Source organism: Pelmatolapia mariae, linkage group LG2 (assembly GCF_036321145.2).
Source record: "Pelmatolapia mariae isolate MD_Pm_ZW linkage group LG2, Pm_UMD_F_2, whole genome shotgun sequence".
Taxonomy (NCBI): Eukaryota; Metazoa; Chordata; class Actinopteri; order Cichliformes; family Cichlidae; genus Pelmatolapia; species Pelmatolapia mariae.
In genome coordinates this window covers 25857907-25885088 of record NC_086228.1, presented here as the reverse complement: position 1 = coordinate 25885088, position 27182 = coordinate 25857907, and the positions used below count along the sequence as shown (strand labels likewise).

General features: G+C 41.4%; 1 protein-coding gene across 2 annotated transcripts in view; it reads left to right on the top strand.

The window, feature by feature from the left end:
• ahnak (AHNAK nucleoprotein) overlaps window positions 1-24780 on the top strand; it is a 33339-nt gene extending 8559 nt beyond the window's left edge. Inside the window, exons 3-7 of one of the 2 annotated variants that reach the window (XM_063496616.1) lie at window positions 2728-2784; window positions 2904-3060; window positions 3165-3391; window positions 3548-3836; window positions 5112-24780. In XM_063496616.1, the coding sequence (XP_063352686.1) occupies window positions 2904-3060; window positions 3165-3391; window positions 3548-3836; window positions 5112-23854 (19416 nt within the window). In that variant the 5' untranslated portion in view covers window positions 2728-2784 and the 3' untranslated portion in view covers window positions 23855-24780. Of the gene's footprint in view, window positions 1-2727; window positions 2785-2903; window positions 3061-3164; window positions 3392-3547 lie in introns of both variants that reach the window. The other variant, XM_063496610.1, reaches the window with a different exon arrangement.
• The last annotated feature ends 2402 nt before the right edge of the window (window positions 24781-27182 follow it).

Genomic DNA, 27182 nt, shown 5'->3' with positions numbered 1-27182 from the left:
CAGCTTGCTGCCAGAAATATGTCAGAGCGTCTAGGACATAATGGCCCAAATAGTTCAAACATGGTAAGCCTGTGTGCTAGGCCAAAATCAAAATATTTATCAAAACTATATGATTATGCTTGAAAATAAACCTTTGAGGGATAAAGGGATAGTTGTGTCCCACGATTATGCGTATGAGTGAGGATGCATTCTTAACTTCTCACTCTTCTCACTCTGTTTTTGTAAACCCAATAATGTTTCTTATGCTTTCCCCTGTGAACATTTTTTCTGAACAATTATCTCATCTAGCAGTAATCTGTACAATGCCAATAAGACTAGCAAAAGAGAAAAACAAGATCATGTGAAAGGTTTGTCGGTTATTTGGGTCTGTTTTTATTGACTGGATTAGGACAGGATATGGTCGGGCAAAATGAGCTGTGTTCTAGCCCATGGGGAAGACAAATTCCCTTTGATTTCTCCCAAATGCTGTGAGTGTGGGATCTGAGGGACACTTTAAAGATTTTGTAAATGGCTGTATCAGTTGGCCGGATTTGAATTTGCTCTACCCAAGATAATTAAATAAAGCTGGGTTTTTTGATACTGTTTCTTTTACCCCTTCAGTTTTCACACATTTCAACTATAACTGATGCATATAATGTTGCAGCTTGAGGTCTTGATAGATTCGTGTTTCAAGGTACAATGAGGCCATGCGGAAAAGCACAATGTAATGGAAAGAAGGGAGGAGGACAGATGAAGCAACAAAGTGAAGATCAGGTTTTATATACCTGCAAGCGGCTGGAATCACCTTTGGAATGAGCATTATCCTATTCTCTGGCATAATCATGCTCAGTGGCTAAAGGCTATTTTTGAAAGAATTTTAATTTTTACCTCAAAGCATTGCATGCTTTCTTCAGTATTCCCAACCATGCAGATCCAGTCTATTTATTGACTTGTGTTAATTTGCAGAGGGCTTGTTATGTGACCTAGGACTGGCATCAACAGACTACAAATAACTGAGACAATAGTTCATATTACACAGAACTGTATGCACCACCTAGATCTGCAGTCTAATGGGTCACGTCTCATAGTTTGGACATTGCAGAAAACACCAGAACTGTTTTCTTCTAACGATCTCATTTGTTTGAAACACTGCATTTTAGCTGCATGGCAGGAGTGGCATATGGCTGCTGAATAAGTGATACATATTACAAAACCTCTTAAAACTGTTGCTTCTTTAGCTTCGTCTCAGGTTCCTCTTGTTTCCAGCAACTTGTTATCTTGCAGAACAGAGAGGCAGTATCAGTGAATGAGGAAGGGATTCATGGCCTATGTGGTAACTGTGTTCTTGACTGTGGTGCAAAATTAGATAGAAAATATATTAATTTTACTGCTAATATTATTATTTCTAGCACATTGACATTAACATTAAAAATATATATATTTGTAAGGTCAGACAAGATTATCAGTCTTATTTTTTTTTCCAGGTTATTATTCCTTAAATCTTTGTTTTTAATCACAATCACAATAAACATAGGAAACTAATCACCAAAGTGACTCATATCCTGTTTCATTCATCACAACTATGAATAGGCTTTTGCCATTTTCTGTTGGCCGATAGAACCTTTGTTAAATCCTCCTGAATGGTTACAGTAGGCATTTGTAGTGATTGTCTCACTGAAATGACTGTGGTACTAGAGCTTTGCTACTGTCTAGTGGTGCAACATCATTAATAAAAAAGTACTTCCAATAGTGTTGTCACCAATCACATTACATTCTCTCGAATTAAAAAAACAAAAAACATACAAATCCCTTTCTAGTGGTAGAGACACATCATCGTGGAACTGCTTTGTATATTTCGAGGAGTGGGTGGTGGAGAGCTTGGTACTAACAAAACAATAGGTTCTATGTTCCAAAAAGGAGAGTGGGTATTATCAGTCAGCATGTTTGAGGACACATGTCTAGTAATGTTGTCAACAAACTTTATCATTGATGTGATGATCCACATATACTTTATACATTGCAAACAGCGATAGTGACAGTTGTTGAAAAGCTAAGCATGAATTTCAGTTGGCCTAATTTAAAGTGATATAAATATGGTAAATATGGTAATTATTTGAAGGTATAATGTATACCTTATGTACTCTGATGGCCTCACCCAACCTAATGTGTGCTACCACAGCGTAATGAGGTAGATCATTGTCATCAGCTTTGTAAAAACTTTCAGCTGTAGTCATAAAAAAATTAATAACAAATCTATGGTTAACTGCTGAAAAGGAATGCATAGCTCTTGTTATTGAACAGAACTACAAGCTTAATGTGGGATCCTATACAAGGGTGCAACTGTTTTCCTATTAGATTAGTGTTTGTGGTTGTACATCTGTATTAGAGTAGTAACTCTTTTAGGTGATGTATTTGTTACCATACATTTCTCCACCTTGGTGTGTTTTTTGTTTTTTTCATTAAATAAAGTACCTGTGACCCTCACTTTTGTTTCTATTGATGTTTGAGTTGATCTGTAGGCAGGGGATTTGGCTGTTTCCTCAGGGCAGGGAGTGGTCTGACTTCAACCAAGTTTCCAAAACGTAGTGCATCCTGGAGGGAAGGGAAGGCACTTATAGTTAGATAGGCTATATTGTCTGAAGGAGTTTTAACACCATCTAGTGTTCACTTTTGGGTCTTTTATGCCAGGCTCCTTACAAAGTGGGATGTGGATAGAATTTGTTCAAAGTCTGTCTTTTGTTTTTGCAGGAAAACAAAAAGAATTTGTGCTACAACGAGGCTTGAATTGAAGAAAACAAAAACAAGGTATTTTAGGAATTTAAGGTTTATGACTAGTATTCCATATTTTATGTTGTAAAGAGTTTTTGCCAACTAACTATGATTTTTTTCTGTTAAACCTGCTATTTTTATGGCCATGTTTACAGATGGCTGACGAAGAGGAGACAAGGGAGGTACTCTTTCCAGATTGGGAAGGTGCTGACAAAACTGGCATGACCATTGAACAGACAAGTGGAGGACAGCTCTTTGTTAAGGAGGTGAAAGGAGAGTCACCAGCAGCACGATCTGGAAAAGTATACGAAGGTAACAAATTCCGTTTTTGTTCAAATATGTAGCTTTCACCAAATGTTTAGTAAGATGTGCATGCTGACTTTTGTTTTTTTGTGCTGCTTCCACTTAAATCATAGGTGACCAAATTGTGGGTGCCACTATCTACTTTGAAAATATGAGTTCTGAAGAAACAGCAGAGCTACTAAAGACACTGAACAAACACAAGGTTGGACTGAAACTACAAAACAAAGGAGACAAATCCCCTTACTACTCACCGCTGAGCACACCATGTCGTTCACCAGTCAGCACCCTTACATGGGAAGGAAAGACCCGCTTTGGAGATTCCAGTCCAGATATCATTCTTGTAAGTTCTTTTTAAAAAACAAAAAAAGGGGAAAAAGCCCCCCAAACAAACAAAAGAAAAACCAACTACATTATCACTCATATGTCTGCAGGAAAGCTAGTGGACTAAAACAGGGTGTGCTGTAACACTTGCATGTTTGTGTCATTCAATCAACAGAGTGGAGATGATGAAGATTATAAGCGAATATACACAAGAAAGATAAAACCAAGGCTGAAATCTGAAGACCTTGCAGAGGGAGTGGATGTTCGCACGGAGCGGCACAGCAGCACAAGCAGCGATGGCAGCACAATTACTACCATCACTCGTCGTATCACTACTTACACAGTAGATATGCCAAGTGGCATAAGTGAGCAACTTGAACTTTCAAGCCCAGACGTCAAAGGGCTAAGGCACGAATCTGGAGATGGATCTTCTCATATCAGAATCTCACATGGCAGCCCTTCAGGTAAAATGGGAGCAGAAGAAGGTGTTTTTGAGTCAGGCGACATAACTTACACTGGGCCAAAAAGCACTTCCACTGTGACACGCTGGGGCAATGGTGGGGTTCAAACTACAACGCATATAGGAGAGGAAAAAGAAAGAAGTGATCTTAGATTTAAGGTTCCTAGCTTTGGAGTAACAGGTAGTAAATGCCATGAAGGCACTGAAACTTCAAGAGGGAGTAGAGAGCAAGGAGATGAAAGTGTTCAGGATTCAGAAATAAGTGTGACACTAAGAGACAACAAAAACACTGCTGGCAGCCATGTTACAGCCGGGTCAGGGGGTGCTGGGATAATTTCAACTGACGAAAACGGAGGGTCAGGTAGTCTGTCTTTACCAGGAAAAGGAATGACAATTTTGACTGCAACCACAGAGAAAACACAGATGGGAAGTTCAGACAGTACTTTAGATGAGAGGACAAAAGTTAAGATATCTGAAATTACAATCAGTCCCCCGCAGACGAAAGGATCAGGTAGTACTGACATTCCACATATCAGAATAGGAGGATCGACAGATACTGATGCAAATTTGAAAGATGGCAGGATAGAAAAATCAACAATAACATTAGATAATGTTACCTCAGGACTTTCTTCAAAAAAATCTGAACTGGACATCAAAAGAGCCGGTGTTCAGATCAAGGGCCCCAGAGCCAACACTGAAGGGTCAGTTTTGAGTGTAAGACACTCAGAGTCTGAAAGTGACATCAGAAGTGCTGAAATCAACTCTAATATTCAAATCAAACTCCCAACGACTGATAGCAAATGCAAAATGGATGTTAATGTTCCATCCATATCTGGGCTGAACAAGGTTGAGGGAAAAGGTGATTTAACTGGTGAGAGAAATACAGCAGGACTGAAATTTGACATTAAAGGTTCAAATACAGACACTGAGAGGAAAGAGGGAACAAACGCTCATGTACAAATTCCTGAAGCTGACATTAAAGCAATAAAACCTTCTATTGACAGTAAGGATGTAAAAATTAAAGGACCCAGTGTTGATATTAAAAGAACACAAGTAAATGTCACAGTGCCTGCTGCAGAATTTGGAGTTCCAAAAGCAGAGCGTCTAGATGTTGATCTAAAACTTTCCAAATCCCAAACTGACACCAAAATATCTAAAGTTGAAAATAAAGCAGGGATAACAGGGGAGATAAAAACGCACAAGATTGATGTCAAAGGTCTAGAGATAAACCTTCCCAGGACTGGTATTGATGTTAAAGCACCTGATTTTGATATTACAGGACCACAAGTGGACACAGAAGACCTTGATGTGAATCTCAAAGGATCAAAAATAGAACTACCATCATTGTCGGGAACTAAGCTGAAAGATTTGGACATGAGTGTTAAAGGTCCCAAAATGAAGGGAAATGTTGATGTACCAATGCTTGAGAGGGATATAAAAGCTCCAAAAATGAAGATTGAAGGAAAAGAAGCTGACAGTGAAGGCCAAACCAGTGGACTTATTATATCCAATATTAAAATGCCATCTCGTGGCATAAAAGGTCCAAAGCCTGAAGGTCAGGATGTTAATATTAACCTTTCCAAGACTGAAATTAATGTTAAAGCACCTGAAGTCGAAGTATCATCATCACGGGGTCCCAAATTGGAGGAGTTCAACAACACTGTAAAAGGGCCGAAACTCAAGGGAGATGTTACTGTATCAGCTCCAAAGATTGAGGGAGACCTACAAGCTCCAAAAGTGGACATTGAAGGAAGATATGTGAATATTGAGGGCCATAAAGGAGGACTTAAAATGCCCAAAGTTGAAATGTCATCCTTTGGTGTGAAAGGTCCAAAAGTTGAAGGTCCAGATGTTGATGTCAGCCTTCCTAAAGGGGATATTGACATCAAAGCACCCAACGTTGACATTAAAGGAGCAGACATTGATGTCGAGGGTCCGAGTGGAAAGATCAAAGGACCAAAATTCAAGATGTCAGGTATATCCGGGCCTAAAATTTCAATGCCTGATGTGGATTTCAATCTGAAAGGCCCCAAAGTTGAAGGTGAGGTGGATGTTCCAAAGATTGAAGGAAAAGTGAAAGCACCGGGAGTCGACCTTGAGGGACCAAAAGTTGACATCGAAGGTCCAAAAGGTGGATTTGAAATGCCCAAAATTAAAATGCCAACATTTGGCTTTAAAGGTCCAAAGGTGGAGGGTCCAGATGTTGACATAAACCTTCCCAAAGCTGATGTCAATGTCAAAGGACCTGAATTTGATATTAGTGGACCAGAAATCGAAGGCCCTGATGGCAAACTCAAAGGACCCAAATTCAAACTGCCATCACTGTCAGGACCCAGCCTACCAGACTTTGACATTAATTTGAAAGGGCCCAAACTGAAGGGAGATGTTGATATGTCCGCTCCAAAGATTGAGGGAGACATAAAGGCACCCAAGGTGGACATTGAGGGACCAGATGTTGACATTGAGGGCCACAAAGGAGGACTTAAAATGCCCAAATTCAAAATGCCATCCTTTGGTATGAAGGGTCCAAAAGTTGAAGGTCCAGATGTTGATGTCAGCCTTCCTAAAGGGGATATTGACATCAAAGCCCCTGACGTTGACATTAAAGGAGCAGACATTGATGTGGAGGGTCCGAGTGGAAAGATCAAAGGACCAAAATTCAAGATGTCAGGTATATCCGGGCCTAAAATTTCAATGCCTGATGTGGATTTCAATCTGAAAGGCCCCAAAGTTGAAGGTGAGGTGAATGTTCCAAAGATTGAAGGAAAAGTGAAAGCACCAGGAGTTGACATTGAGGGACCAAAAGTTGACATCGAAGGTCCAAAAGGTGGATTTGAAATGCCCAAAATTAAAATGCCAGCCTTTGGTATGAAGGGTCCAAAAGTTGAAGGTCCAGATGTTGATGTCAGCCTTCCTAAAGGGGATATTGACATCAAAGCACCCGACATTGACATTAAAGGAGCTGACATTGATGTCGAGGGTCCGAGTGGAAAGATCAAAGGATCAAAATTCAAGATGCCGAGTATATCTGGGCCTAAAATTTCAATGCCTGATGTGGATTTCAATCTGAAAGGCCCCAAAGTTGAAGGTGAGGTGAATGTTCCAAAGATTGAAGGAAAAGTGAAAGCACCAGGAGTTGACATTGAGGGACCAAAAGTTGATATTGAAGGTCCAAAAGGAGGATTTGAAATGCCCAAAATTAAAATGCCAACATTTGGCCTTAAAGGTCCAAAGGTGGAGGGTCCAGATGTTGACATAAACCTTCCCAAAGCTGATGTCAATGTCAAAGGACCTGAATTTGATATTAGTGGACCAGAAATCGAAGGTCCTGATGCCAAACTCAAAGGGCCCAAATTCAAACTTCCATCACTGTCAGGACCCAGCCTACCAGACTTTGACATTAATTTGAAAGGGCCCAAACTGAAGGGAGATGTTGATGTGTCCGCTCCAAAGATTGAGGGAGACATAAAGGCACCCAAGGTAGACATTGAGGGACCAGATTTTGACACTGAGGGCCACAAAGGAGGACTTAAAATGCCCAAATTCAAAATGCCAGCCTTTGGTATGAAGGGTCCAAAAGTTGAAGGTCCAGATGTTGATGTCAGCCTTCCTAAAGGGGATATTGACATCAAAGCACCCGACATTGACATTAAAGGAGCTGACATTGATGTCGAGGGTCCGAGTGGAAAGATCAAAGGACCAAAATTCAAGATGCCAGGAATATCCGGGCCCAAAATTTCCATGCCTGATGTGGATTTCAATCTGAAAGGCCCCAAAGTTGAAGGTGAGGTGGATGTTCCAAAGATTGAAGGAAAAGTGAAAGCACCTGGAGTTGACATTGAGGGACCAAAAGTTGATATTGAAGGTCCAAAAGGAGGATTTGAAATGCCCAAAATTAAAATGCCAACATTTGGCTTGAAAGGTCCAAAGGTGGAGGGTCCAGATGTTGACATAAACCTTCCCAAAGCTGATGTCAATGTCAAAGGACCTGAATTTGATATTAGTGGACCAGAAATCGAAGGTCCTGATGCCAAACTCAAAGGGCCCAAATTCAAACTTCCATCACTGTCAGGACCCAGCCTACCAGACTTTGACATTAATTTGAAAGGGCCCAAACTGAAGGGAGATGTTGATGTGTCCGCTCCAAAGATTGAGGGAGACATAAAGGCACCCAAGGTAGACATTGAGGGACCAGATTTTGACACTGAGGGCCACAAAGGAGGACTTAAAATGCCCAAATTCAAAATGCCAGCCTTTGGTATGAAGGGTCCAAAAGTTGAAGGTCCAGATGTTGATGTCAGCCTTCCTAAAGGGGATATTGACATCAAAGCACCCGACATTGACATTAAAGGAGCTGACATTGATGTCGAGGGTCCGAGTGGAAAGATCAAAGGACCAAAATTCAAGATGCCAGGAATATCCGGGCCCAAAATTTCCATGCCTGATGTGGATTTCAATCTGAAAGGCCCCAAAGTTGAAGGTGAGGTGGATGTTCCAAAGATTGAAGGAAAAGTGAAAGCACCTGGAGTTGACATTGAGGGACCAAAAGTTGATATTGAAGGTCCAAAAGGAGGATTTGAAATGCCCAAAATTAAAATGCCAACATTTGGCTTGAAAGGTCCAAAGGTGGAGGGTCCAGATGTTGACATAAACCTTCCCAAAGCTGATGTTAATGTCAAAGGACCTGAAGTTGATATTCGTGGACCAGAAATCGAAGGCCCTGATGCCAAACTCAAAGGACCCAAATTCAAACTGCCATCACTGTCAGGACCCAGCCTACCAGACTTTGACATTAATTTGAAAGGGCCCAAACTGAAGGGAGATGTTGATGTTTCAGTTCCAAAGATTGAGGGAGACATAAAGGCACCCAAGGTGGACATTGAGGGACCAGATGTTGACATTGAGGGCCACAAAGGAGGACTTAAAATGCCCAAATTCAAAATGCCAGCCTTTGGAATGAAGGGTCCAAAAGTTGAAGGTCCAGATGTTGATGTCAGCCTTCCTAAAGGGGATATTGACATCAAAGCACCTGACGTTGACATTAAAGGAGCAGACATCGATGTCGAGGGTCCGAGTGGAAAGATCAAAGGACCAAAATTCAAGATGCCAGGTATATCCGGGCCCAAAATCTCAATGCCGGATGTGGATTTCAATCTGAAAGGCCCCAAAGTTGAAGGTTCGGTGGATATTCCAAAGATTGAAGGAAAAGTGAAAGCACCGGGAGTTGACATTGAGGGACCAAAAGTTGACATCGAAGGTCCAAAAGGTGGATTTGAAATGCCCAAAATTAAAATGCCAACATTTGGTCTTAAAGGTCCAAAGGTGGAGGGTCCAGATGTTGACATAAACCTTCCCAAAGCTGATGTCAATGTCAAAGCACCTGAAGTTGATATTCGTGGACCAGAAATCGAAGGCCCTGATGCAAAACTCAAAGGGCCCAAGTTCAAACTGCCATCACTGTCAGGACCCAGCCTACCAGACTTTGACATTAATTTGAAAGGGCCCAAACTGAAGGGAGATGTTGATGTGTCAGTTCCAAAGATTGAGGGAGACATAAAGGCACCCAAGGTGGACATTGAGGGACCAGATGTTGACATTGAGGGCCACAAAGGAGGACTTAAAATGCCCAAAATCAAAATGCCATCCTTTGGTATGAAGGGTCCAAAAGTTGAAGGTCCAGATGTTGATGTCAGCCTTCCTAAAGGGGATATTGACATCAAAGCCCCGGAAGTTGACATTAAAGGAGCGGACATCGATGTGGAGGGTCCGAGTGGAAAGATCAAAGGACCAAAATTCAAGATGCCAAGTTTATCTGGGCCTAAAATTTCAATGCCTGATGTGGATTTCAATCTGAAAGGCCCCAAAGTTGAAGGTGAGGTGGATGTTCCAAAGATTGAAGGAAAAGTGAAAGCACCTGGAGTTGACATTGAGGGACCAAAAGTTGATATTCAAGGTCCAAAAGGTGGATTTGAAATGCCCAAAATTAAAATGCCAACATTTGGTTTTAAAGGTCCAAAATTGGAGGGTCCAGATGTTGACATAAACCTTCCCAAAGCTGAAGTCGATATCAAAGCACCTGACGTTGATATTAGTGGACCAGAAATCGAAGGTCCTGATGCCAAACTCAAAGGGCCCAAGTTCAAACTGCCATCACTGTCAGGACCCAGCCTACCAGACTTTGACATTAATTTGAAAGGGCCCAAACTGAAGGGAGATGTTGATGTGTCAGTTCCAAAGATTGAGGGAGACATAAAGGCACCCAAGGTGGACATTGAGGGACCAGATGTTGACATTGAGGGCCACAAAGGAGGACTTAAAATGCCCAAAATCAAAATGCCATCCTTTGGTATGAAGGGTCCAAAAGTTGAAGGTCCAGATGTTGATGTCAGCCTTCCTAAAGGGGATATTGACATCAAAGTACCCGACGTTGACATTAAAGGAGCAGACATTGATGTCGAGGGTCCGAGTGGAAAGATCAAAGGACCAAAATTCAAGATGCCACGTTTATCCGGGCCTAAAATTTCCATGCCTGATGTGGATTTCAATCTGAAAGGCCCCAAAGTTGAAGGTTCGGTGGATATTCCAAAGATTGAAGGAAAAGTGAAAGCACCAGGAGTTGACATTGAGGGACCAAAAGTTGACATCGAAGGTCCAAAAGGTGGGTTTGAAATGCCCAAAATTAAAATGCCAACATTTGGCTTGAAAGGTCCAAAGGTGGAGGGTCCAGATGTTGACATAAACCTTCCCAAAGCTGATGTCAATGTCAAAGGACCTGAATTTGATATTAGTGGACCAGAAATCGAAGGCCCTGATGGCAAACTCAAAGGACCCAAATTCAAACTGCCATCACTGTCAGGACCCAGCCTACCAGACTTTGACATTAATTTGAAAGGGCCCAAACTGAAGGGAGATGTTGATGTGTCCGCTCCAAAGATTGAGGGAGACATAAAGGCACCCAAGTTGGACATTGAGGGACCAGATGTTGACATTGAGGGCCACAAAGGAGGACTTAAAATGCCCAAATTCAAAATGCCATCCTTTGGTATGAAGGGTCCAAAAGTTGAAGGTCCAGATGTTGATGTCAGCCTTCCTAAAGGGGATATTGACATCAAAGCACCCGACATTGACATTAAAGGAGCTGACATTGATGTCGAGGGTCCGAGTGGAAAGATCAAAGGACCAAAATTCAAGATGCCAAGTTTATCCGGGCCTAAAATTTCCATGCCTGATGTGGATTTCAATCTGAAAGGCCCCAAAGTTGAAGGTTCGGTGGATATTCCAAAGATTGAAGGAAAAGTGAAAGCACCAGGAGTTGACATTGAGGGACCAAAAGTTGACATCGAAGGTCCAAAAGGTGGGTTTGAAATGCCCAAAATTAAAATGCCAACATTTGGCTTGAAAGGTCCAAAGGTGGAGGGTCCAGATGTTGACATAAACCTTCCCAAAGCTGATGTCAATGTCAAAGGACCTGAATTTGATATTAGTGGACCAGAAATCGAAGGCCCTGATGGCAAACTCAAAGGACCCAAATTCAAACTGCCATCACTGTCAGGACCCAGCCTACCAGACTTTGACATTAATTTGAAAGGGCCCAAACTGAAGGGAGATGTTGATGTGTCCGCTCCAAAGATTGAGGGAGACATAAAGGCACCCAAGTTGGACATTGAGGGACCAGATGTTGACATTGAGGGCCACAAAGGAGGACTTAAAATGCCCAAATTCAAAATGCCAGCCTTTGGTATGAAGGGTCCAAAAGTTGAAGGTCCAGATGTTGATGTCAGCCTTCCTAAAGGGGATATTGACATCAAAGCACCCGATGTTGACATTAAAGGAGTGGATATCGATGTCGAGGGTCCGAGTGGAAAGATCAAAGGACCAAAATTCAAGATGCCAGGAATATCTGGGCCTAAAATTTCAATGCCTGATGTGGATTTCAATCTGAAAGGCCCCAAAGTTGAAGGTGAGGTGGATGTTCCAAAGATTGAAGGAAAAGTGAAAGCACCTGGAGTCGACATTGAGGGACCAAAAGTTGATATTGAAGGTCCAAAAGGTGGATTTGAAATGCCCAAAATTAAAATGCCAACATTTGGCTTTAAAGGTCCAAAGGTGGAGGGTCCAGATGTTGACATAAACCTTCCCAAAGCTGATGTCAATGTCAAAGGACCTGAATTTGATATTAGTGGACCAGAAATCGAAGGCCCTGATGGCAAACTCAAAGGACCCAAATTCAAACTGCCATCACTGTCAGGACCCAGCCTACCAGACTTTGACATTAATTTGAAAGGGCCCAAACTGAAGGGAGATGTTGATGTGTCCGCTCCAAAGATTGAGGGAGACATAAAGGCACCCAAGTTGGACATTGAGGGACCAGATGTTGACATTGAGGGCCACAAAGGAGGACTTAAAATGCCCAAATTCAAAATGCCATCCTTTGGTATGAAGGGTCCAAAAGTTGAAGGTCCAGATGTTGATGCCAGCCTTCCTAAAGGGGATATTGACATCAAAGCCCCCGAAGTTGAGATTAAAGGAGCTGACATCGATGTCGAGGGTCCGAGTGGAAAGATCAAAGGACCAAAATTCAAGATGCCAAAAATATCCGGGCCTAAAATTTCAATGCCTGATGTGGATTTCAATCTGAAAGGCCCCAAAGTTGAAGGTGAGGTGAATGTTCCAAAGATTGAAGGAAAAGTGAAAGCACCTGGAGTCGACATTGAGGGACGAAAAGTTGACATTGAAGGTCCAAAAGGTGGATTTGAAATGCCCAAAATTAAAATGCCAACATTTGGCTTTAAAGGTCCAAAGGTGGAGGGTCCAGATGTTGACATAAACCTTCCCAAAGCTGATGTCGATATCAAAGCACCTGAAGTTGATATTAGTGGACCAGAAATCGAAGGCCCTGACGCCAAACTCAAAGGACCCAAGTTCAAACTGCCATCACTGTCAGGACCCAGCCTACCAGACTTTGACATTAATTTGAAAGGGCCCAAACTGAAGGGAGATGTTGATGTGTCCGTTCCAAAGATTGAGGGAGACATAAAGGCACCCAAGGTGGACATTGAGGGACCAGATGTTGACATTGAGGGCCACAAAGGAGGACTGAAAATGCCCAAATTCAAAATGCCAACCTTTGGAATGAAGGGTCCAAAAGTTGAAGGTCCAGATGTTGATGTCAGCCTTCCTAAAGGGGATATTGACATCAAAGCCCCAGAAGTTGACATTAAAGGAGCAGACATCGATGTGGAGGGTCCGAGTGGAAAGATCAAAGGACCAAAATTCAAGATGCCAGGAATATCCGGGCCTAAAATTTCAATGCCTGATGTGGATTTCAATCTGAAAGGCCCCAAAGTTGAAGGTGAAGTGGATGTTCCAAAGATTGAAGGAAAAGTGAAAGCACCTGGAGTCGACATTGAGGGACCAAAAGTTGACATCGAAGGTCCAAAAGGTGGATTTGAAATGCCCAAAATTAAAATGCCAACATTTGGCTTTAAAGGTCCAAAGGTGGAGGGTCCAGATGTTGACATAAACCTTCCCAAAGCTGATGTCGATATCAAAGGACCTGAATTTGATATTAGTGGACCAGAAATCGAAGGCCCTGATGCCAAACTCAAAGGACCCAAGTTCAAACTGCCATCACTGTCAGGACCCAGCCTACCAGACTTTGACATTAATTTGAAAGGGCCCAAACTGAAGGGAGATGTTGATGTGTCAGTTCCAAAGATTGAGGGAGACATAAAGGCACCCAAGTTGGACATTGAGGGACCAGATGTTGACATTGAGGGCCACAAAGGAGGACTTAAAATGCCCAAATTCAAAATGCCATCCTTTGGTATGAAGGGTCCAAAAGTTGAAGGTCCAGATGTTGATGTCAGCCTTCCTAAAGGGGATATTGACATCAAAGCCCCGGAAGTTGACATTAAAGGAGCGGACATCGATGTGGAGGGTCCGAGTGGAAAGATCAAAGGACCAAAATTCAAGATGCCAAATATATCCGGGCCTAAAATTTCAATGCCTGATGTGGATTTCAATCTGAAAGGCCCCAAAGTGGAAGGTGAGGTGAATGTTCCAAAGATTGAAGGAAAAGTGAAAGCACCTGGAGTCGACATTGAGGGACCAAAAGTTGACATCGAAGGTCCAAAAGGTGGATTTGAAATGCCCAAAATTAAAATGCCAACATTTGGCTTTAAAGGTCCAAAGGTGGAGGGTCCAGATGTTGACATAAACCTTCCCAAAGCTGATGTCGATATCAAAGCACCTGAAGTTGATATTAGTGGACCAGAACTCGAAGGCCCTGACGCCAAACTCAAAGGACCCAAATTCAAACTGCCATCACTGTCAGGACCCAGCCTACCAGACTTTGACATTAATTTGAAAGGGCCCAAACTCAAGGGAGATGTTGATGTGTCCGCTCCAAAGATTGAGGGAGACATAAAGGCACCCAAGGTGGACATTGAGGGACCAGATGTTGACATTGAGGGCCACAAAGGAGGACTTAAAATGCCCAAATTCAAAATGCCAGCCTTTGGTATGAAGGGTCCAAAAGTTGAAGGTCCAGATGTTGATGTCAGCCTTCCTAAAGGGGATATTGACATCAAAGCCCCTGAAATTGACATTAAAGGAGCAGACATCGATGTGGAGGGTCCGAGTGGAAAGATCAAAGGACCAAAATTCAAGATGCCAAATATATCCGGGCCTAAAATTTCAATGCCTGATGTGGATTTCAATCTGAAAGGCCCCAAAGTTGAAGGTGAGGTGAATGTTCCAAAGATTGAAGGAAAAGTGAAAGCACCTGGAGTCGACATTGAGGGACCAAAAGTTGACATCGAAGGTCCAAAAGGTGGATTTGAAATGCCCAAAATTAAAATGCCAACATTTGGCTTTAAAGGTCCAAAGGTGGAGGGTCCAGATGTTGACATAAACCTTCCCAAAGCTGATGTCGATATCAAAGCACCTGAAGTTGATATTAGTGGACCAGAACTCGAAGGCCCTGACGCCAAACTCAAAGGACCCAAGTTCAAACTGCCATCACTGTCAGGACCCAGCCTACCAGACTTTGACATTAATTTGAAAGGGCCCAAACTGAAGGGAGATGTTGATGTTTCAGTTCCAAAGATTGAGGGAGACATAAAGGCACCCAAGGTGGACATTGAGGGACCAGATGTTGACATTGAGGGCCACAAAGGAGGACTTAAAATGCCCAAATTCAAAATGCCAACCTTTGGTATGAAGGGTCCAAAAGTTGAAGGTCCAGATGTTGATGTCAGCCTTCCTAAAGGGGATATTGACATCAAAGCCCCAGAAGTTGACATTAAAGGAGCGGACATCGATGTGGAGGGTCCGAGTGGAAAGATCAAAGGACCAAAATTCAAGATGCCAGGAATATCTGGGCCTAAAATTTCAATGCCTGATGTGGATTTCAATCTGAAAGGCCCCAAAGTTGAAGGTGAGGTGGATATTCCAAAGATTGAAGGAAAAGTGAAAGCACCGGGAGTTGACATTGAGGGACCAAAAGTTGACATCGAAGGTCCAAAAGGTGGATTTGAAATGCCCAAAATTAAAATGCCAACATTTGGCTTTAAAGGTCCAAAGGTGGAGGGTCCAGATGTTGACATAAACCTTCCCAAAGCTGATGTCGATATCAAAGCACCTGAAGTTGATATTAGTGGACCAGAACTCGAAGGCCCTGACGCCAAACTCAAAGGACCCAAATTCAAACTGCCATCACTGTCAGGACCCAGCCTACCAGACTTTGACATTAATTTGAAAGGGCCCAAACTCAAGGGAGATGTTGATGTGTCCGCTCCAAAGATTGAGGGAGACATAAAGGCACCCAAGGTGGACATTGAGGGACCAGATGTTGACATTGAGGGCCACAAAGGAGGACTTAAAATGCCCAAATTCAAAATGCCAGCCTTTGGTATGAAGGGTCCAAAAGTTGAAGGTCCAGATGTTGATGTCAGCCTTCCTAAAGGGGATATTGACATCAAAGCCCCTGAAATTGACATTAAAGGAGCAGACATCGATGTGGAGGGTCCGAGTGGAAAGATCAAAGGACCAAAATTCAAGATGCCAAATATATCCGGGCCTAAAATTTCAATGCCTGATGTGGATTTCAATCTGAAAGGCCCCAAAGTTGAAGGTGAGGTGAATGTTCCAAAGATTGAAGGAAAAGTGAAAGCACCTGGAGTCGACATTGAGGGACCAAAAGTTGACATTGAAGGTCCAAAAGGTGGATTTGAAATGCCCAAAATTAAAATGCCAACATTTGGCTTTAAAGGTCCAAAGGTGGAGGGTCCAGATGTTGACATAAACCTTCCCAAAGCTGATGTCGATATCAAAGCACCTGAAGTTGATATTAGTGGACCAGAACTCGAAGGCCCTGACGCCAAACTCAAAGGACCCAAGTTCAAACTGCCATCACTGTCAGGACCCAGCCTACCAGACTTTGACATTAATTTGAAAGGGCCCAAACTGAAGGGAGATGTTGATGTTTCAGTTCCAAAGATTGAGGGAGACATAAAGGCACCCAAGGTGGACATTGAGGGACCAGATGTTGACATTGAGGGCCACAAAGGAGGACTTAAAATGCCCAAATTCAAAATGCCAACCTTTGGTATGAAGGGTCCAAAAGTTGAAGGTCCAGATGTTGATGTCAGCCTTCCTAAAGGGGATATTGACATCAAAGCCCCAGAAGTTGACATTAAAGGAGCTGACTTCGATATCGAGGGTCCGAGTGGAAAGATCAAAGGACCAAAATTCAAGATGCCAGGAATATCTGGGCCTAAAATTTCAATGCCTGATGTGGATTTCAATCTGAAAGGCCCCAAAGTTGAAGGTGAGGTGGATATTCCAAAGATTGAAGGAAAAGTGAAAGCACCGGGAGTTGACATTGAGGGACCAAAAGTTGACATCGAAGGTCCAAAAGGTGGATTTGAAATGCCCAAAATTAAAATGCCAACATTTGGCTTTAAAGGTCCAAAGGTGGAGGGTCCAGATGTTGACATAAACCTTCCCAAAGCTGATGTCGATATCAAAGCACCTGAATTTGATATTAGTGGACCAGAAATCGAAGGCCCTGACGCCAAACTCAAAGGACCCAAGTTTAAACTGCCATCACTGTCAGGACCCAGCCTACCAGACTTTGACATTAATTTGAAAGGGCCCAAACTCAAGGGAGATGTTGATGTGTCAGCTCCAAAGATTGGAGGCGATATAAAAATCCCAGAAGTAGATGTCCACGGTCCCAAGATGGACATTGGCTTTCCACAGGGAAAAATTTCAGGGCCCAAGGTAAAGTTTCCAACAATAAGTGGACCCAAAATGTCCCTGCCAGATGTTGACATCAATTTAAAGGGACCAAAGTTGAAAGGAGATATGAAGGGGGATTTTCATCTATCAAAACCTGAAATTGAGGGACCAGATGCTTCAATTGATATTCCAGAAACTGGTTCAAAGAAAATGAAATTCAAAATGCCAAGGTTTGGTTTCAAGGGTCCAAAGCTAAATGCACCAGACAGTGAGCTGAAATTGCCTCAAGGCGACATCAACCTCAAAGGAAAAACTGGCAGCCTTGAGGGTGTGGACCTTGATTTGGAACTGTCTACACCAAAAGCCAAAGGATCTAAATTCAAAATGCCAAAATTTGGATTTAAAAGTCCAAAGGTTGAGATTCCAGATGCTGATATAAATGTTTCAACACCTAGGACTGAAATAGAGACACCGGAAGTGAAAGTAGAAGCACCTGATATTGACGTTGAGGGTCCAAGTGGAAAGATCAAAGGACCAAAATTCAAGATGCCAAATATCTCAGGACCAAAGATGTCCATGCCAGACGTAGATTTCAAACTAAAAGGTCCTAAATTTGAAGGTGATGTTGATATACCAAAGATTGAAGGAAAAATAAAGGTACCTGAGGTGGATATAAAAGGCTCAGAGATTGACTTGGAAGGCCCAAAAGGTGGACTGGATATGCCCAAAATTAAAATGCCAACATTTGGTTTCAAAGGTCCAAAGGTGGAGGGTCCAGATGTTGACATAAACCTTCCCAAAGCTGATGTCAATGTCAAAGCACCTGAAATTGATATTAGTCTACCAGAAGTCGAAGGCCCTGATGCAAAACTCAAAGGACCAAAGTTCAAAATGCCATCACTGTCAGGACCCAGCCTACCAGACTATGACATTAATTTGAAAGGGCCCAAACTGAAGGGAGATGTTGATATGTCCGCTCCAAAGATTGAGGGAGACATAAAGGCACCCAAGTTGGACATTGAGGGACCAGATGTTGACATTGAGGGCCACAAAGGAGGACTTAAAATGCCCAAATTCAAAATGCCATCCTTTGGTATGAAGGGTCCAAAAGTTGAAGGTCCAGATGTTGATGTCAGCCTTCCTAAAGGGGATATTGACATCAAAGCCCCTGAAGTTGACATTAAAGGAGCTGACATTGATGTGGAGGGTCCGAGTGGAAAGATCAAAGGACCAAAATTCAAGATGCCAAGTATATCCGGGCCCAAAATTTCCATGCCTGATGTGGATTTTAACTTGAAAAGTCCGAAACTTGAAGGTGACATTAAACTTCCAAAAATGCAAGGAGAAATAAAAGCACCGGACATGGATATCGAAGGTCCAGAGTTTGATGTTGAAGGGTCCAAAGGTGGATTTGAAATGCCCAAAATTAAAATGCCAACATTTGGTTTGAAAGGTCCAAAATTGGAGGGTCCAGATGTTGACATAAACCTTCCCAAAGCTGATGTCAATGTCAAAGCACCTGAAATTGATATTAGTGGACCAGGAATCGAAGGACCTGATGCCAAACTCAAAGGGCCCAAGTTCAAACTGCCATCACTGTCAGGACCCAGCCTACCAGACTTTGACGTTAATTTGAAAGGGCCCAAACTGAAGGGAGATGTTGATGTTTCAGTTCCAAAGATTGAGGGAGACATAAAGGCACCCAAGGTGGACATTGAGGGACCAGATGTTGACATTGAGGGCCACAAAGGAGGACTTAAAATGCCCAAATTCAAAATGCCAACCTTTGGTATGAAGGGTCCAAAAGTTGAAGGTCCAGATGTTGATGTCAGCCTTCCTAAAGGGGATATTGACATCAAAGCACCCGACGTTGACATTAAAGGAGCTGACATTGATGTGGAGGGTCCGAGTGGAAAGATCAAAGGACCAAAATTCAAGATGCCAAGTTTATCCGGGCCTAAAATTTCCATGCCTGATGTGGATTTCAATCTGAAAGGCCCCAAAGTTGAAGGCGAGGTGGATATTCCAAAGATTGAAGGAAAAGTGAAAGCACCAGGAGTTGACATTGAGGGACCAAAAGTTGACATCGAAGGTCCAAAAGGTGGATTTGAAATGCCCAAAATAAAAATGCCAACATTTGGCTTTAAAGGTCCAAAGGTGGAGGGTCCAGATGTTGACATAAACCTTCCCAAAGCTGATGTCAATATCAAAGGACCTGAATTTGATATTAGTGGACCAGAAATCGAAGGCCCTGATGGCAAACTCAAAGGACCCAAGTTCAAACTGCCATCACTGTCAGGACCCAGCCTACCAGACTTTGACATTAATTTGAAAGGGCCCAAACTGAAGGGAGATGTTGATGTGTCAGTTCCAAAGATTGAGGGAGACATAAAGGCACCCAAGGTGGACATTGAGGGACCAGATGTTGACATTGAGGGCCACAAAGGAGGACTTAAAATGCCCAAATTCAAAATGCCAGCCTTTGGTATGAAGGGTCCAAAAGTTGAAGGTCCAGATGTTGATGTCAGCCTTCCTAAAGGGGATATTGACATCAAAGCCCCTGACGTTGACATTAAAGGAGCAGACATTGATGTCGAGGGTCCGAGTGGAAAGATCAAAGGACCAAAATTCAAGATGCCAGGTATATCTGGGCCTAAAATCTCAATGCCTGATGTGGATTTCAATCTGAAAGGTCCTAAAGTGGAAGGTGATTTAGATGTTCCAAAGATTGAAGGAAAAGTGAAAACACCTGAAGTTGACATGAAAGGTCCCCAGGTTGATATTGAAAGTCCAAAAGGTGGATTTGAAATGCCACATATTAAAATGCCATCTTTTGGCTTTAAAGGTCCAAAGTTGGAGGGCCCAAATGTTGACATAAACCTTCCCAAAGCTGATGTTAATGTCAAAGGACCTGAATTTGATATTAGTGGACCAGAAATCGAAGGCCCTGATGCCAAACTCAAAGGACCCAAGTTCAAACTGCCATCACTGTCAGGACCCAGCCTACCAGACTTTGACATTAATTTGAAAGGGCCCAAACTGAAGGGAGATGTTGATGTTTCAGTTCCAAAGATTGAGGGAGACATAAAGGCACCCAAGTTGGACATTGAGGGACCAGATGTTGACATTGAGGGCCACAAAGGAGGACTTAAAATGCCCAAATTCAAAATGCCATCCTTTGGTATGAAGGGTCCAAAAGTTGAAGGTCCAGATGTTGATGTCAGCCTTCCTAAAGGGGATATTGACATCAAAGCACCCGACGTTGACATTAAAGGAGCTGACATCGATGTGGAGGGCCCGAGTGGAAAGATCAAAGGACCAAAATTCAAGATGCCAGGAATATCCGGGCCTAAAATTTCAATGCCTGATGTGGATTTCAATCTGAAAGGCCCCAAAGTTGAAGGTTCGGTGGATGTTCCAAAGATTGAAGGAAAAGTGAAAGCACCTGGAGTTGACATTGAGGGACCAAAAGTTGACATTGAAGGTCCAAAAGGTGGATTTGAAATGCCCAAAATTAAAATGCCAACATTTGGCTTTAAAGGTCCAAAGGTTGAGGGTCCAGATGTTGACATAAACCTTCCCAAAGCTGATGTCAATGTCAAAGGACCTGAAGTTGATATTAGTGGACCAGAAATTGAAGGCCCTGATGCCAAACTCAAAGGACCCAAGTTCAAACTGCCATCACTGTCAGGACCCAGCCTACCAGACTTTGACATTAATTTGAAAGGGCCCAAACTCAAGGGAGATGTTGATGTTTCAGTTCCAAAGATTGAGGGAGACATAAAGGCACCCAAGGTGGACATTGAGGGACCAGATGTTGACATTGAGGGCCACAAAGGAGGACTTAAAATGCCCAAATTCAAAATGCCAGCCTTTGGTATGAAGGGTCCAAAAGTTGAAGGTCCAGATGTTGATGTCAGCCTTCCTAAAGGGGATATTGACATCAAAGCCCCCGAAGTTGACATTAAAGGAGTGGACATCGATGCTGAGGGTCCGAGTGGAAAGATCAAAGGACCAAAATTCAAGATGTCAGGTATATCCGGGCCCAAAATCTCCATGCCTGATATGGATTTCAATCTGAAAGGCCCCAAAGTTGAAGGTGAGGTGGATATTCCAAAGATTGAAGGAAAAGTGAAAGCACCAGGAGTCGACCTTGAGGGACCAAAAGTTGACATTGAAGGTCCAAAAGGTGGATTTGAAATGCCCCATATTAAAATACCATCATTTGGCTTTAAAGGTCCAAAGGTGGAGGGTCCAAATGTTGACATAAACCTTCCCAAAGCTGATGTCAATGTCAAAGCACCTGAAGTTGATATTAGTGGACCAGAAGTTGAAGGGCCTGATGGAAAACTGAAAGGGCCCAAATTCAAACTTCCATCACTGTCAGGACCCAGCCTACCAGACTTTGACATTAATTTGAAAGGGCCCAAACTGAAGGGAGATGTTGATCTGTCCGCTCCAAAGATTGAGGGAGACATAAAGGCACCCAAGGTGGACATTGAGGGACCAGATGTTGACATTGAGGGCCACAAAGGAGGACTTAAAATGCCCAAATTCAAAATGCCATCCTTTGGTATGAAGGGTCCAAAAGTTGAAGGTCCAGATGTTGATGTCAGCCTTCCTAAAGGGGATATTGACATCAAAGCCCCGGAAGTTGACATTAAAGGAGCGGACTTCGATATCGAGGGTCCGAGTGGAAAGATCAAAGGACCAAAATTCAAGATGCCAGGTATATCCGGCCCCAAAATCTCCATGCCGGATGTGGATTTCAATCTGAAAGGTCCCAAAGTTGAAGGTGAGGTGGATGTTCCAAAGTTTGAAGGAAGAGTGAAAGCACCGGGAGTTGATATTAGTGGACCAGAAGTTGAAGGTCCTGATGCAAAACTGAAAGGGCCCAAATTTAACCTTCCATCACTGTCAGGACCCAGTCTACCAGACTTCGACATTAATTTGAAAGGCCCCAAAGTTAAGGGAGATGTCTCAGCTCCAAAGGTTGAGGGAGACATCAAAGGCCCCAAGATGGATATCAAAGGTCCAGAGATTGACATTCAAGGACCCAAAGGTGCACTTAATATGCCCAGTATTAAAATGCCATCTTTTGGTTTGAAAGGTCCAAAAGTTGAGGGTCCAGATGCTGACATACACCTTCCCAAGGCCGATATCAATGTAAAAACACCGAAAGTTGATATTACAGTGCCAGAAGTTGAAGGTCCCGATGCAAAACTCAAAGGACCCAAAATCAAACTTCCATCATTGTCTGGACCTAAGTTGCAGGGCCCCGACATTAACATTAACATTCCAAAACCCAATAATGAATTTAAAACATCCGATATTGGAATTGACCTAAAGGGGCCTAAAGTTAAAGGTGAAGTGGATGCTTCGGTGCCCATGTTTAAAAGTGACATAAAAGGTCCAAATGCTAACATCTCTAATGATGATGAAAAGACTGCTGTTACCTTTCCTAAGTTTAAAGGTCCTAAGTTTGCAATGAAAACCCCAGTTCTCGAAGAGTCTAAATCCAATATCAAGATGCCCAGTACAGCACCAAAAAGTCTCAAAACAGAAGTTAGTTTCCCAGACACTGACGCAAGTGTTGATGCCGCTGATATTGACATCAATGTAAAGGGGAAAAAAGGAAAATTTAAACTTCCAAAAGTTAAAGGAAAGGCAAAGAAACCTGATGTTGACATAGAAACACCAGCAACAGAAATCGATGCAGACATAACAAACAGTTATGCCAAAGGAACAAAAACAAAGAAGTCTCGGTTTGGAAAGCTTCATTTTCCTGATGTAGAATTAGATATAAAATCACCAAAACTAAAAGGAGATGGATCTTTATCTGCCATTGATGGCTCTGGCAGTCATAGTGCAAATGTTAACTTGGAAGGGTCAAACATGAAAGTAAAATCTTCTAATATTAAAATGCAAAGCGGGACTGATTCAGAAATAAACACAAGTGTTTCAGGAGGAAGTGCAAGTGGTGGCCTTCAGTACCCAGAGGGTAAAGTCACATTTACCAAAATCACAATGCCAAAGTTTGGCATTGTGTCGCCACAGGTGGAAACCAAAGAAAGTGGAGGAAGTATTGAATCAGAACCTGCAGCTAGTGTAGACATCAAGACAGAATCTCCATCTATTAGTTGCCAAGTCAGTTCTCAAAATATTGAGGTTCCCAGTCCAGAGCTGAGACAGGAAGGCAAAGTTAAGGTAAAGATGCCAAAACTTTTTGGCAAATCAAAAGCGAAGGGCAGTAGTGTAGGTGACCTTCACGGATCAGAGGCAGAATTAAGTAGCATTGGAAAAGCAGGTAAGACCTCTAAAGAGCTAAGTGTACATTCTGGGGAAATGATGGGTGGAAAAATAGAATTAGAGGGTGATCCTGGACTGGGTTTGTCAACTAAAGGCAAATCGGCCTCACTTGATCTTTTTAAGAAATCAAGACATCGATCTTCCTCTTTCAGTGATGAGGGGGGAGTTAGTTCTCCTTCAGCTCAATTAGAGGCTGAAGGTGGTGACATTTCTTTAGATCTCGGAAGCAAGGTCAAGGGAAAGAAAGGCAAGCTTAAGTTTGGTACTTTTGGAGGTTTTGGTTCAAAGTCAAAGGGCTCATATGAAGTGACACTGGGAGATGACAGTGAAGCGCGAATGGAGGGGAGTGCAGGTGTTTCGCTACCTGCTAAAAAATCAAGACTGTCTTCATCCTCTAGCAGTGATAGTGGTTCAAGAAGTGGTTTCAGGTTCCCCAAAGTTGAGCTATCAGTTTCACCCACAAAGTGATAAAGAGACAAATTAAAACCTCAATTACAACCAAATGTATTCTCCTAATATTGAAAATTGCTCTTTGTTTCTTTAAAACCTAAGGAGACATGCACAATCATCTCAGTGTGGTTAATTATGAATATCTTTTAGTAATCAAACAGAAGTGCATGAGATTGTTTAAAATCCCTTCAAAGTGTAAATAAGATTAATTTGTAATAATAAATATTGTTTTTTTTGTATATAGTCCAGATTTAATAAATATATGCCATCTCACATCAATAGTTTGTTACAGGGTTTTCTCACTGTGTTCTTTTTCATTCTATTAAATAAATGTTAATGAATGGTTGTGGTATATTTGTGTCCAGGGGTCTATTGCACAGAACCAATATGTTTTTTTTTAAAGATTAAAATGTTGTTTATTTACTCAAATACAGTTACCTTTTTAAGTAGGGAGTGATTTTATTTTCAAACTTTAATAATATATAATCAGTAAGTAAAGATGCCTTTTTATAACACATTGTAAAGAGTGATAATGTATATACCAATACTGCAACTGTTTTTACATTTTCAAGTGCTGTCAGTAGTGTTCTGTTCATTTTAAACAAAATGTATTTGCTTAAATTTGCCATTTACCACAAATATTCATTTGGTTCAGTTATTTTAAACAGGATCTCTTTCCTAATCATGTGTTATTGTCACTCATTAATGGTCTGTTTAATGATTTTATTTCATTCTGTCACGCTCTCTCTTTGTATACACACCATATGCTTGCATTAAGTGTCACAAATAGTACCCCCTTGATGTTAATTTGTTTGCATACAAATTCTTTGTTGATAGACAAAGAAATAGTATTGACTAGATGCAAGAGAGATCATTATTTGGGTCTATTTTTTTTGTGTGCAATCTACCAAATAAACTAAATAAAAAACCTTTTTGAATTCAAAGTGTTTTAAAAGAAAATCAGTATATGTTGCTATTTAGGGTAACACAACCATTCACACGTATGGGCAATTTAGAATCATCAATTAACCTAACCCCACTAACGGCATGTCTTTGGACTGTGGGAGGAAGTCGGAGTACCTGGAGTGAACCCACACAAACATGGGGAGAACATGCAAACTCCACACAGAAAGACACACACAGAAAATATATTTCTAATAGTGTTTGTTTAATCATTATAATAAAAAAATCATAATAAGGGAGAATAAAACATAATGAAACAGAGAGTAGTTTTTACAGATATGTAATATCTTAACTTGCTTATATACTTCATTGGAAAAGCTAACAACTGAAATTCTTATCTTCGTAGAGCTCTATATCTTTTTGTTACTCACCCAGCGTTCACAGGTCTGACAGATCACCAGTTTTGTTGGGGTTTTAAAGCAGTTCAGCTATTTATAAAAGGAGATGTCAACTTTTACTCAGTTACATAATTATTATTACAAAATCCTGCTCCTCACATACAAGGTCTTGAACAATCAAGCCCCATCTTATCTGAATGACCTTATAGTACTGTATCACCCCATTAGAGCACTTCGCTCTCGCACTGCAGGCTTACTTGTTGTTCCTAGAGAATTTAAAAGTAGAATGGGAGGCAGAGCCTTCAGTTTTCAGGCATCACTTCTATGGAACAAGTTTCCAGTTTGGATTTGGGAGACAGACACTATCTCTACTTTTAAGATTAGGCTTAAAACTTTCCTTTTTGCTAAAGCATATAGTTAGGGCTGGATCAGGTGACCCTGAATCCTCTCTTAGTTATGCTGCAATTGGTGTATGTTGCTGGGGGATTCCCATGATGCACTGAGTATTTCTTCTTTACTCACCTTTGTCTCTGGCTCCCTTTTATCCTGTCTTCCTTCTCTCACCCCAGCCAGTGGCAGCAGATGGCCACCTCGCCCTGAGCCTGGTTCTGCCAGAGGTTTCTTCGTGTTAAAGGGGAGTTTTTCCTTCCCACCCTCGCCAAAGTGCTTGCTCATAGGAGGTCATATGATTGTTGGGGTTTTTCTCTGTATGCATTATTGTAGGGTCAACCTTACAATATGAAGCATCTTGAGGCGACTGTTGTTGTGATTTGGCACGGAATAAATATAATTGAATTGAATTAGAGAGTTGACAGTAAAATGATTCTTATGTAATTATTCTTATATATTCTACTGATATACTTCAACTATAAGTTACATTAATTTAAAAAACACAATAATTAAAAAAACACCTATGTCACTGATAAGTTGCTGAAGTGGAAGCTTAGTTTCATTAGTTTGTTAACAGTAGTTTTTTTTTTTTTTTAAATAATGGAGGGTTTTGCACCAAGTGCCTCCTGTCACATTTAGTTTATATTGGCTTTTGCCAACTCTGTTAATTTAAATTGCATTGTGTCGACCAGCTGAGGGAGAGAGAGTCAACTGATTAGCACATATACTGTACAACTCATTATCAGTACTAAAACAAAACAAAAACAAAAAATCAGACTTTTATTTGTTTTATATCCATTACATATAAATTCAAATATTTCAAACCTTTTTTTATTTTTATTTTAATTTAAATTTTAAATACGACCCGCAAAAAATAATATACTTTAGTAAAAATGATGAGCTTTTCAAAAAATTGATGTAAAAACAAAACACAACAAATTTATACCTGACTCCAGAGTTCTGAGTTCAAATTCAGAAGGTCTGTAATGTGTCTTCAATTTTTATTATTAGTTTGGAGTTATTCTCAAAATGAAGCTTACCAAAGTACACACATTTACTCTTCAACAAAACCAAAGGCCTTTTGCATTAGTGAAAAAAGTAAATAATTGCAGACCTGTGTCACTGCTTGTGATACTATGGATTGTACAGAAAGCAGAAATATATAATAAAATAAAATAAAACTGTTTTACTTAAAAGCTCCTTACTTGCCTCAACTATGTTTCACAAAACACCAAAAACAAACAAACAAGCAAAGAATACTGAGGTTTTACTTTTAGGGGTCTCTTTCCCCATTTTCCTTTAAAAAAGCTTACCCCCCCCCCCAAATAAAAAACAAACAAACAAAAACAAACAAACAAAAAGCAAAAAACAAACAAACAAAAAAACCCAATTACACTAACTTATGCAGCACACCTTAACAGATCAAACACAGCTACAACACTGTAACATGTGTTGACGCTGGTAGTGACCTATTATGCTAACATGTATTATCATCTGGAAGTAGCATTTGTTCAAAGAGTTCAAATCACAATGCCATATTTATCATCTAGCAACAAAAAAATGGAATTACATACAGTTTTATTAATAATGAATAATGAAAAAATATGGATAATGAAGATTTTTTTCTATCTTTATATTTAACACTTTAAAATAAC